This window comes from Suncus etruscus, chromosome 6, assembly GCF_024139225.1.
Source record: "Suncus etruscus isolate mSunEtr1 chromosome 6, mSunEtr1.pri.cur, whole genome shotgun sequence".
NCBI lineage: Eukaryota > Metazoa > Chordata > Mammalia > Eulipotyphla > Soricidae > Suncus > Suncus etruscus.
This window is the reverse complement of record NC_064853.1, coordinates 56,357,554-56,371,028: the sequence shown is the minus strand read 5'-3', so window position 1 is coordinate 56,371,028 and position 13,475 is coordinate 56,357,554. Positions and strand designations below refer to the sequence as shown.

General features: G+C 36.7%; 1 protein-coding gene across 1 annotated transcript in view; it reads right to left on the bottom strand.

The window, feature by feature from the left end:
* Positions 1 to 13,475, bottom strand: part of PLD1 (phospholipase D1) — a 212,008-nt gene that overhangs the window by 149,671 nt on the left and 48,862 nt on the right. Inside the window, exons 4-8 of the mRNA XM_049775678.1 lie at positions 12,292 to 12,437; positions 11,781 to 11,889; positions 9,658 to 9,723; positions 1,102 to 1,160; positions 229 to 321 (exon numbers count right to left, since the gene is read on the bottom strand). Coding sequence (XP_049631635.1) covers positions 229 to 321; positions 1,102 to 1,160; positions 9,658 to 9,723; positions 11,781 to 11,889; positions 12,292 to 12,437 — 473 coding nt within the window. The remainder of the gene's footprint in view (positions 1 to 228; positions 322 to 1,101; positions 1,161 to 9,657; positions 9,724 to 11,780; positions 11,890 to 12,291; positions 12,438 to 13,475) is intronic.

Genomic DNA, 13,475 nt, shown 5'->3' with positions numbered 1-13,475 from the left:
GGGACAACATGGGATGCCAGAGATTGAACCTAAAATGGCTGTGTATAAGGCAAGTGTCCTACCCACTGTACCATCTCTCTATCTCCTAAATTATTCATTTTATTCCATGAAGCTACATCTCCTCTCTTTCTCTCTTCTGACTCATATTTTCTAAGTAGAACTATTTTACTCCAAACACACACACACACACACACACACACACACACACACACACCTGCTGATTCTTACCTTTTGGACCAGCGGTAGCAGGCTCTTCCATGCCCACAGCAATTCAAGCCTGGTATTCGGTGTCCCCCGGATCTTTTCATTATCATACCTTCTCTGAAAGAAATGTTAACACATTATTTTCAAATTTCCAGTGCAAACTTAGCTGTCGCAGCCTTGATATCAGGGACTAAATCAATGTGGGAGTCATTTTCATATAACTTTACCTCCAGACTTTCCTCCACACAGCATAATTTGCTCAGGCCACTTTTCAGCTAATCTTGAAAGTGCCCAGGTCAAGGGAAGACTTATTGATCACAGGGGCAACATAATTCTTTTGCCCACTCTGCTGGACTTCAGGCATCCTGGCTTTTACCTCCCTATGCTAAATGTTCTCTCAAGGTACCTTGCCATAGAAGAACCCATAGACTGCTAATTCCATGCAACTGAAAGGTTCCATGGCTCTGAGACCCCTTGTAGTGCCCACCCACATAATTCAATGCCTTGGTCTATCTTGCCACTTATAGTTTTTGAGCCAGGACAAGCCAAAGGAAATAATGCATCATATATAATACATATAGCATCAAGCCTTTTTAATCATGAAAGAAAGTAATTTTAATTTTGCTACAGACTACATATTTTTACAGCATTGTTTTTAGTTTTGAAAATTTGAGATAAACAGATAACTTTCACAGTAATTAAAAGGGAACTTGTACTTGTTTTTTGGTGCAAACTCCAATACATCCTTTGCGCTACTTGCATGAAACACTCTCATTGCCCAGCTAGAGGAAATCAAGTGCTGCAGAAGAAAAAGTCAGACCTAGGCAGGTTGATATATCAAATGTTCCTGCATATCTTTTTATGTTTTGCTTGAAAGAATCCAACACAGGAACTTACATGCCCTTTGGTCCCAGATCATGGATGAATGATAGCTGGCTTATATCAAGAAATTCCGTCTGAAAAAGAAAACAACAAAAATCTATATTTTAGAAAGTCAAAAATATAAGGAAATTGATTCCTTGAAGAAAACATGTATTAGACACTGCTTTATATACCTTTGAGGTACATTATAATTTATAAAAAATCAATAACAGTGCTGTTGCCCCCAATAAATAAAGATCAGAAATATACACTTAATTAAAATATGGTCAGTAAAATAATGTGTGCTCTAAAAAGTAGAGACAAATGCTCAAAAAGGTAATGAGGAGGAAACTTATTTCAAGTACTATTTTGCTTAGCTTTGTTGGTTTGGAAAAAGACAATGTAAGAGACTGTACTCTCAAATAAAAGACCGTGTGAAATGAGTGGAAGGTGTCTAAGAAGTGGTATGTGGAGAAGACAAACCAGAAAACAAAGGAGAGAAAGTGAAAGATTTTAAAGATAATACCCTGAGGAGGATGGAAAGATAGAACAGTGGGGAAAGTGCTTGCTTGCACTCATTGACCTAGGTTCAATCTCTGACGCTCCATTTGGTCCCCTGAACTCTTCCAGGAGTGATCTCTGAGTACAGAGCCAGGAGTAAGTCCTGAGTACTGTGGGTTGTACCTCTCACCAAGAAAGAAGTTTCTTTTTTTTGTTTGTTTGTTTGTTTTTGTTTTGGGGCCACATCCGGCATTGCTCAGGGGTTACTCCTGGCTGTCTGCTCAGAAATAGCTCCTGGCAGGCACGGGGGACCATATGGGACACCGGGATTCGAACCATCCACCTTTGGTCCTGGATCGGCTGCTTGCAAGGCAAATGCCGCTGTGCTATCTCTCCGGGCCCCAAGAAAGAAGTTTCACTGTTGGACTATCTGGAATAAGATGAAGGAAAATAATGAAAAACTCATAAGAAAAGTAGGTCCAGGGGAAGTGAGAACTTATTAAAACATCAGCCTATTCTAATGAAATATAATATAAGTAGCATAATATAATTACATAAACTTAGAAAAGTCATTTTCTTTTTCTACGTAGGAAAGAAGGGTAACTTTAGGGATACTTCACTGTGAGAAGATTTAAAAATAAAACAATGATAATAATACCAATGGCTAAAATTTACTAATTGCCTAATATCACTGACCCTGTAATACCCTTTCTTTATGTGTTACCTCAAATGTCTCTGCACTAGGTACATTTTTTTTGCCATTCTACAGAGGAGAACATTGAGGTTTAAAGAAAAGAGTGTAAGCAATGTAAGACAGCAAGTATTCAAATGATTGTGAACTACATGCATGGTCCTGTTATAATAAAGTCATAGATAATACATAAATGATAATCTTTGTATAATGCTATAAATATTATTTTACATATACAAAATATTAATTTAATGTTATTTCTATGTGTAACAAAATATTTTTTTATTTTCAAACATTTTAAAAGGTAAAACTATTCATAGCTCATATACCATAACAATAACTAACAGGCTAGATTTGGATCCTGCCATTGTTTGCCAACTTCTGGTTTTAAAATGTTATATAAATTGCCCAAAATCACATAATTAGCCAAGAGCAGGTCCAGAATCAGTCAAACCAGCCAATATCCTGAAAACAAAGATGTTTTAAGTAAAATGTCACTCAACATTCAACAACTTCAAATTCAACAACCTTGCTCCAGCAAGATGAATGTTAGACCCAAACACAGAGACAGAGAATACAAGTCAGTGTGTCACAATTCTTAGTATATGCAGCAGTCTTGCCATATATAACCCTTATGACTGTTAAAGCTAAATGTAACTTTGTATCCAGTTTACAGAAATTATTAAATAAGTCCAAATTAGGCCCAGCTTTGCCAATTGGCCTTAGATTTTATACAATGGTATCAGCCAACCAAGTAGAAAGTCAAAGACAAAGCTAATGCTTTGGGCCACAGGAAATAGAGCTGGGACTAGATAAGGTAACCACATCCTACCAGCAAACTTCTGAGGAAGGAACCATGGTTACCTGTGAATGCAGCAACAGCTATTGAGTTAGAGAGGGAGGGAACTGCTTTTTAGCTGATGTCACATCACAGAGAAAATGACCTTTGATCTGGGCTTAGAAATAAGATTAATACATTGAAGTTTTACATATATGGCCATAAAAGCTTAATATTTATGCTATAAATTTTTTTTTCAAATATCTCTGATGTGCCAAGCCTTGAGAGGGCAATTGAATATACGGTTTCTTTCTTACATATATGGCCAAAAAAGCTTAACATTTATGCTATAATTTTTTTTTTCAAATATCTCTGATGTGCCAAGCCTAGAGAGGGCAATTGAATATACGGTTTCTTTCTTAGGATTATTTCAATAGAATATTTCAAATTCAAGAGGACTTTTTAAAAATACCAATTAAACATATTTAAATTGATATAACCTATTTAAAAAAATTTGAAAAGTCTATGTCTTTTTTTTTTTATTGTGACCAAAGTGCATTACAAATCCTTCACTGCATTATTTATGGTACATAATGACAATGAATGAGGGGTATTCCCACCACCAGTGCTGTCCTCCCTCCGCCCCTATTCCCAGCATGCATCCCACATCTCCCTCCTCTACCCCCCAGTATGCCAGTGCAACTGGCCTCCACTTTACAGTTTGTTGTAGATTGAGCATCCATTCCACCGTCATTGGAGATAAAAAGGGTAAGAAAAAGGGGAGAAAAAAATTTGGTGACAACTACCAAAAAAAGAAAGGAGAAAAGAAAGAAAGAAAAAAAAGAAAAATGGAAGAAAAAAGAAAAAAATGGACCCGGCAAATAAAAATAAAATAAATCTCTAAATAATAACCACAAGTGTGAAAAAGAAAGAGAAAAGTGGAAGAACAAAGAGAAGAAAAATAAAGTCAAAAACTAACAAATCAAAACAAAACAAGAAAAAGTATCGGTGCTGGAGTGGTAGGGTTTTGCGTTCCCCCCACTTTTTTTTTTTTTTGCATAGGCACAGTAAGCATTGGGGAAGAAAGGGAATTCCCGTGGCCTAAGAGATTCAGGGTTTCTCCATCCTTGAAGCATACCATCATGGGATCAACTCCTGGCTCCATATATACTCATCACCCCATCCCAAAGGCTTTTTTGTGATGCCAGGAAAGTTTCCTCTTGGTTGTGTGTGAGAAAATCAAGCCACTGTAGCTAGCGATCTTGGTATTTGCACAGGTTATAGGTCAGGGTCTAGGATAGAGTCTCTAGGTTCTAGAGGTTCCTATCCATCGTTGTTGTGGTGTTCAGTCTTCTGTAACACTTGCTCCCTGTTTTCGTTCAGTCCCTAAGCCGAAGCCTAGGATATTATGGATCCAAAGGTTCTGCTCAGTCTCTGTTGTCCAAGTTGGACCTCTGCAATAAGACATCTTCTTCTTGTTGTTGTTTATGTATCCTGGACTACAGCCTAGGGTGGGGTTTTCCTTATTAGTCCCAAGGTAGGCTCTGTTCAGTCACAGTTGTCAAAGTCAGTTTTCTGTTGTTGGTGAAAAGTCTATGTCTTAATATTTACTATTATTTCCTGTATAAAAGGAACCAGGAAGATGGTTCAGTGACTGAGTATATCCTTTGTGTGCAGGAGGCCTGGTATGATCCCCAGCAACAAATGGTCCCTTGAGCACTACCAAAAGTGACTACCTTTTGGGCCTGTTATGAGGAGGTAAATAATATGTAGATGTTGATATATATGTGTGTATATTTTCTTAGCATCAAATAACTGGCAACAGCTGAAATAAGTTAGAACTGGTGAATAAGAGATGATTCTGTGATTCAAGTGCCTGCTTTATAAGCACACAGCCATGAGTTTGATCCCTAGATCAAACTCTCACCTCTCACATAGACCCAATACAATCTTAGCAGCTCTGCACTTGGAGCCAGAAAGTTCTCTTGTAAGCCCAAATACTACAAGAATCTCTAGCCACATCACAGCCAGGTGTTATTAAGCACCTTACAAAGAGATGTGGCCCTGAATAAGCAACACAACTTAAGAGTTGTGTAAGTTATAGCCAGTAAACAAAGCTTCTGGTGAGCATGGTTGTGAGCACTGCTGCAATGCCCAAGACGAACCATAACCATATGTGTCTAAACCAAGAGTGAATGATGGTGAGCTTGTGCAAGCAGTGCAACTAAAGAAGTACATTTGGTGAGCATAGCAATGGGCTTTTACAGCCCACATACTGATGTGTGACCTCCAGTCACATATGAATCACAGCCTGAATTTATTTTATTTTATTTTTAGCTAAACTGATAAGGTGCATGAGCCTGGGCAAGAGTGTGGCAGGAAAAAGTAAAGGATGTCTGAACTGCAGCAGCTGGAGCAGCTGCAGGCTGTGGGCAGTATTTGGATGAAAAAGTACCATTTTGAACTGAACTAAGGTGAGGAAGCCCAGGTAAGAATGCATTCTGCACACACACACACACACACACACACACACACACACACACACACACACACACACACACGTACACCTTAAAAACTGCTTTATCTATCAGTAAAGGAAAAAAAACTAATAAATATATAACATAGATTTATCAGTTTGAAAGAAAGATAGCAAGATCAATTTAGAAATAAAAGCAAAAAATACATTTTGAATTTGGGAGGGCATAGGGCCACACCCAGAGGCTATCTGGGGTTACTCATGGTTCTGTATACAGAAATCGCTCCTGGCAGGCTCAGGGGGCCATATGGAATGCCAAGGATCTAATTTGGGTTGGTCCCATGTCAACTGCGTCAAGGCACACACCCTACTGCTTTGCTATGGCTCCAGTCACACAGTTTAAAATTTAATTGAAACCCTATAGATTTCTTAGTGTATCTTTAACAATAAAAATTTCTTCCTCTATTTGAACAAGTGACTGTCAGAAGTAGAGTTTAATGATCAATTTAGCCTGACAAAATTAAGAGGGCTTATCAGTTCCTTGAACAATGTACAAATCAATATATAGATTGCTTAATGGGAACTTGTGAAAAGTACAATTGAGAGTTAGGAATTAGGAAACAAAGACTTTCCCGGGATGGGACAGAAAAAAAACCTTGTTTTTTTTTTTTTTTTGCTTGTTGAGTGAGGGGGCAGAGTGGAGCCAATCATGGTATGGTACTTATGTCTTCTCTAAACCACATCTGCATTTGAAAAAAAAAAGGGGGTGGGGGCTCAGGGACTTCTTTTGCTTCCTGAGTTGGCAAAGGTTCAGATGAATGGCTGAGAAAATTCTCAAAATAGTCTCACTCATCTGTGCAATTTAAGAAAAATAAAAGATAGTATGGTAATAATACCCAGAGACATTAGAGATAAGGTTTGAAAGGACCAGCCCATGATATGAAGCTTACCGCATAGATTGGTTGAGTGCAGTTAGAGAAATAATTACACCAACAACTATCATGACAATGGTAATGAGTGATAGAAATAGAATGCCTGTCTAGAAGACAGGCAGGTGTTGGGGGAGGAAGGTGATGGGAGGCATTGATGGCCTGAAGGCTGCACTGGTGGAGGGAGGTGTACTTTTTATGACTGAAAACCAACGACAAGCATGTTTGTAACCATGGTGTTTAAATAAAGATATTATAAGGGAAAAAAAAAGAAAGAAAAAAGGAGCAATAAATAGTGCCCTTGTTGTGATGGAAGCAGGCTCAGGGTGTTCCAAGAAAGGCTGCCTTTCAGGTAATCAGAGTTTTCCTCTGTCAAATCTAGGGAAGGAACTGACAGGATGGACCCAGGCCCAGGGACCCTTCCAAGTCAGACTCAATATGAAGGAAAACAAGAAGTTCTTCATTTGTAGATGCAGCGTATTGAATCAGCAGGGCTTTTCTCTGTTGGCATGGCAACACTGTGCGTACTGATTAATCTTTAGCCTCTTTCCCTCAAGCTGCAGTTATTCATCTTACAAAACAAGGAAGAGGAAAATTCAGCATTATCGATCTGGGGGATGTTTGCCCTTCTGTTTCTCCTCCAGCATGGTGATTAGCTGGAAATCACCACCTTGGGGCTAAGGGTTCTCAGTCACTGGAGTCAAACAATGTCTTTAAAATTAACCAGGCCATTTCCCTAAAAATTAAACATTTTGCTTCATTTTAAGACTTGAATCTTCCATCAAAAAAAGTATAGTCACTTTTCCTAAAGATTCCAGCTGTCATATCTCTGAAGAAAAGTACTTTTCTATTACTAATTAGAATTCCTAGCAGCTAGTGGGTTCAGTATGAACACAATACAGAACAGAAAAAAAAAAAAAGCCCTGTCTGAAATTTTATGCTACTATTAAAATAGGCACATTTTTAAAAATAATTTTTGGTGTGAGTTTTTGGGAAGTGATGCTCTGGGGTTACTCCTGGCTCTGCACTTATGGGACTATTTGAGATACTGGGATAGAATCTGAGTCATCTCCATGCAAGGTAAACACTCTACCCACTGTATTGTTAAAAGTCTAAAATATTTTACTTTATTTTTTTGTTTTTGTTTTTTTGGACCACACCCTGTTGACGCCTAGGTGTCACTCCTGGCTATGCAATCAGAAATCACTCTTGGCTTTCGGGACCATATGAGATGCTGGGGATTGAAACCAGTTCTGTCCTGAGTCAGCCACATGCAAGGCAAATGCACTACCTCTGAATTATTGGCTTTTTTTTGGCCAAATCAGCTTTCAATAACTTTGTTTTAAAACATAAAAATATAAACCATGTGATCACATAAAAATAATCTTAAAGTGTAATTTTAGGTAGCTTTAATATTTTTTCACAATTATAATAGAAAGCAGATGTCTATTTTCACAACTAGGGATCATGATCTGCAAATCTCTTTTAAAAAGTTTATTTAACATGAAAGTAATATAATATTAGAGAATTAAGATGAATAAAGTTGTGCCCTATACATAAATCATTTTGGAGAATTTTTGCTATTGGCAGAAATTCAATATCATTAAAAAAATGGAGTAACCTCTAATCTGTTGTAAACCAGGGTTAGCCTTGCAAAGGAAATATTTAGAAGACACTCTGGAATTTCTATATGTAATATAGTTCATCTTAAAAAATATTATGACTGGAAGGATATTAAAATGAACATTTTTAAAAAATCATTCTTATAAAAATCCTTCATTCTTTCTTTAACTGAGAACTAGAATATAGCAATATGTACACAAATATGCACTGAACTCAGAAAGCACTGTACTAAAGCCAAAAGAAACAGTAAAAGTAAAGACTGAGGCAGACAGAAAAGCAGAAGAAATGTGATTATTACATATTGGTACAAGTACATATTAAAAACAAGTTCCTATTAAAGAGAAGAATATAGCTGTCTGATTTTGGAGAATACAATGACAAGTAGCATTTTTAGTAATAATCACAGAAATATCTTAAATTTTTACATTCTTTCAAATGTATTCCTGGAGAACAGACAAGAAGACCTTTTTCTTGAGATTCCTGGTTGGGTCCAAATTAATGTTTTCCCTGAAAAACTTTTCCAGGATAAGAAAGTCATAGCATTTCCCTCAAGTTCAATGACCTCCACAGGGCAAACTACTGCGGAAGGTAGGCAGTGAGAATTGACCTGGGCCCTATGTGTGAAGAGGAACAGCTTGTTACATGCTCCAGCCTCCCACAGTAAAAGAAAGCAGAGTCCCTAGAGTCAAGGTACTCTGGCTTTTTCTTCTAAATATGAGAGATCCCATTTTCTACTTATATATTTATATAATTTTAGTGTCCATAGACAAGCACTAAAGCTAAATGCACCTACTCTTAATTGCTGTGTGTGCTCACACAAACATAAATGATCCGATGATGTAACAATATTTTCTACAGATACAGGCAAAAATATAACAATCCAGTACAATCTTCACTGCTGCACTTCTGGATAATTAAGACTCCCTCATGAAAGACAATCCACATTAAGGGCCTGTAAGTGGAAGCACATTCCCTCCATTTTGCCAGCTGCTTCTAAGCCCCACCACCTCCTCTTCTCTTTCCTCTGATTTCATAAGAACTTTGTCTTTCCCAAGCTTTTCCCATGCTTCTCACTTTCACATTAAAAGATAGGTCTTTCATAGGCATCCCAAGCCAATCAGATACAAATCTCAGTGAGTTTACTATAATCTCTGAGTATTCAATTCTGCTCAAATGTTTTCATCACTTACTACTCAACAATTTTTCTTCAGGGTTACAAATTATTTACGACATTATTGTTGAAGCCTGAGGAAAAAGGAGGTTGATTTCTAGGCTATATAGCCTGCAATAAATAGCATTCATTTAAATGTACTGTTACAGACATATTAAATTACATGTTAGGTCTATAAACTGGATCCTTGCTGTCAAAGCAGCTTGGTAGTTTGTACATATATACACAAACATACATGTGTTCAACCCTCACAACAACATGGTTTATGTTAAGATAGAAACAAAATAGTTCACTTATTTTTAACCCAAGAAATAAAGTAGAAATATATACCAGTACTTGCTAATACAAGTAAAATAACCCAAAATTCAGCCATCGATTTACTGTTTTAAATTACTTCAATTATAAATTTTGAGTAGTACTTACTGTTGCGTGATAGTTTTTATACATGGGCATTTTAAGCAATTTTGTCAAGTAATCTTCCAGTTGTTTCTGTAATACAAATATTTTTATTAATATCTTTAATTAAACACCTTGCTTACAAACATGATTGTGGTTGGGTTTCAGTCATGTAAAGAACACCTTTCACCAGTGCAACATTTCGATTACCAATGTCCCAAATCTCCCTCCTCCCCACCCCTGCCTGTACTCTAGAAGGCTTTCTACTTCCCTCATTCATTCACATTGTTATGATAGTTCTCAGAGTAGTTATTTATCTAACTGCACTCATCACTCTGTGGTGAGCTTTATGTAGTGAGCTGACACTTCCAACCTTCCTCTCTTTTGTCTCTGAAAACTATTGCAAGAATGTCTTTTATTTTTCTTAAAACCCATAGATGAGTGAAACTATTCTGCGTCTATCTCTCTCCCTCTAACTTATTCCACGCAGCATAATAGATTCCAGGTACAGCCATGTATAGGAAAATGTCATGACTTTATCTCTTCTGACGGCTGCATAATATTGCATGTGTATATGTACCATAGTTTCTTTAGCCATTCATCTGTTGAAGGGCATCTTGGTTGTTTCCAGAGTCTGGCTATTGTAAATAGTGCTGAATGAATATAGGTGTGAAGAAGGGATTTTTGTATTGTGTAATATAAATATTTTAGAAAAAAAATAATGTTACCATTTTACAGAAAATCTCATTGGATAGAGACAATGAAGTGATTATTATTACCTAGTGACCTCTGTACATTATTTAATCATGCATAATGCTGAATAGTATTAAGCATTATTACCAAAGTTTTAAATAACATTATTTAAATCCCTTTCTGTTGCTTTTTAACTTTCTCCACATTAGACACTTAATGAACTTCTGACAAGACCTGAAGTGTGATTATTTTTAAAAAGTATGTATTCTTTAAAGCTTTTATAGCTACAAACAAGTCCTACCCATAGTACATGGTTTTAAGTCATTAATTAATCTATTCAAAATTATTTTCACTAAATTCACTGGAAGATATATTTAAGTATTTAAGACCTTCAATAGAGAAAATTTTTTTTTTGCAAATTGTAAGCTGATTTAAAATATTTTTGATGTGGGAGAAGGTATTAATTACATGAATGACTCAATGGTAAAGTACCAAGTGCTAAAGTCACGGAATCATCATTTTTCAATTGAACTCATGCAGTTGTACACAATAATTCAAACCTGTAAAATGTAACTATTTTATTTTTTATTTTATATATTTTATAATCCCAAGTATATTTTAGAAAACACTTTATTCATGATCCCTATAAAAATGACTAACCAAGATAATAACTAAATGGAGAATTAATATTTCCTTCCAGAAAAAAATAAGTTTCCAATTACAACAGATATTCATTTGTTCATTTCCTTGTTTTAAAAACTACCCAAGCTTGCTCTTTCTGCACCAGATTCTTGGAGATGTGGCGCTCATAGAAGCTACCCTCCTCCCTAGTTTCTAAAGTCTACTTGCACTATCTGTGCTCTGTCCAGCACAACTGAGAGTTGGGAAGGCATTCTATATGTTTGGGAGAGGCTAATACAAATATTAAGTCAACATATGGAAAATAATTTTTTTTGTTTTTTTGGGTCACACCCGGCGTTGCTCAGGGATTACTCCTGGCGGTCTGCTCAGAAATAGCTCCTGGCAGGCACGGGGGACCATATGGGACACCGGGATTCGAACCAACCACCTTTGGTCCTGGATCGGCTGCTTGCAAGGCAAACGCCACTGTGTTATCTCTCCAGGCCCAACATATGAAAAATAACTTTAAAGAACTATAACTCAAAACCCTTGATGGTGTGTCCAACAGGAACTCAACAGTAACTCTAGGAGGTTCTGTGGGGAGAAAAGCTTCTCCACACCTAACAAAGCCCACATCCACTTCCAGAGGTATTCTGCACAATCACGGGTCAAAGAAGTTTGGAAAAGCTTTGATTGAAAAGCCATAGTTGAGCAGCCAACACAGTTTGAGTTTAGAGAGCGGTTATAGCCAGGACACCTTACTCATCCATAGGCTCCATATTTTTAAAATCTTGTAAGATTTATGTTCTAAGCCACAAAAGCATGAGAAGACTTACCCTCTTACCGAAGAACTGCTCTTCTCTATTTGTGTTTTCAGATGAGCTTGGAAAACTGGGCATATCTCGAGGCTCCTCCCGTTTGACATTTTGTCTTCTGAATGTATGTCTAAAATACACACCCAACATAGAAATGCAACATTTATTAACTATCTCAACCATGATTTTTATAATATCTTTAATTAAATATCTTATTTTTAAAGAACATCTTTAATATCTACCTACAATGAACTAGCAAACCAATGATATTAATAAAATACTCATTCTGCACAACTTACATATATTGCATAGCTCTATAATAATTTTTTTTTCTGGTTTTTGATTTTGGGGCCATACCCGGTGACACTCAGGGGCTACTCCTGGCTATGTGCTCAGAAATCGCTCTTGGCTCAGGGGACCATATGGGACTCTGAGAATTAAACACAGATCTTTCCTGGATCAGTTTTATACAAGGCAAATGCCTTATCACTGTGCTATAACTCTTGCCCCTATAATAAATTGTTAATGCTACCTTTTGCTTGGAAGAGGGATTCGAATGAAGGCTTTGTACTTGAGTAATTCTCTGTGAAATTCTTGAAAGTGCTTGTATTTCCTCTTGACTTGCCATTTAAATTCTCCATGTGTTAACTCAATAGTGTAAAGATTAATACTTGCTACCTACAACGACAAATAAAAATAGCTGGCATGTTATAAACAACAAAAATTCAAAGATTTCTCAATAGATATAGCAAAATTAACTGATAGGTAACTCAAAATATTCCTCAATTTGAACAACATATTTTGTGTAAATACCTAAGCAACATTTGTTGAAAATAACTGATTACACAAAAACAGTCTCTTAAAATATTTATTATATAAATATTATTATATAATATTAAAGGCAAATTCCCACAAATACCACTGTTCCAAATACACACACACACACACACACACACACACACACACACAAAGCGCACACAAAACCAGGTAAGGTAGATAAAAAAAAGATGGCTCTAAATTATCTATAAAGGATGTTTTTTAATGAAAGTATATATAGGAATTATACACTTGAAAGGGGGAGAAGAAGCTGAAGGGAACAGATTGCTGGAGCGCCATTTTATCCATTCTTTGCAAAACAAATTCCTCTCCTATGCATACTGGACCCCAATCAGGAGTTCTTTTCTTCCTAGTATTCATTTTCAAAACTTTTTAACAACTCCCAAAAGTATTCGTAATTCTCGACTGTTTCTAGGGAAAAAAATGAAATTCCCTAGATTTGGAGGATAATATTCAAATTTTAGGTCCCTAAAATCAGTGTATATGTAGACTTGACTTCCTATACAGTGGTCCTCTCTGACTGCCAAGCCTAATCCATAAACAATTCATCTATACATACATCTATTATAGCCCCTCTGATTTATTTCCCCTCCTCCACACCAGAGCCCCTTCTACTCCCTCATCTCCCAATCTGGATTCATTATCTTCCCCTTAATTAACCCTCTTACCCTCAGTTCTTTAATTTGTTAGGCACCAAGACCGACCTCTTGCCCCAACAGATTCTGCCCTTTCGAACACCCCTACAAAGCTCATTATTACTCCTTAACTCTCTCACCCCCAACCATCAGTACCCCACATTTACCCTTTTTACTACACAGTTCTAATCACAGACCAAAGTCGTGCATTGGATTTAACAACCCCCAACTGTTTCAAAAGACA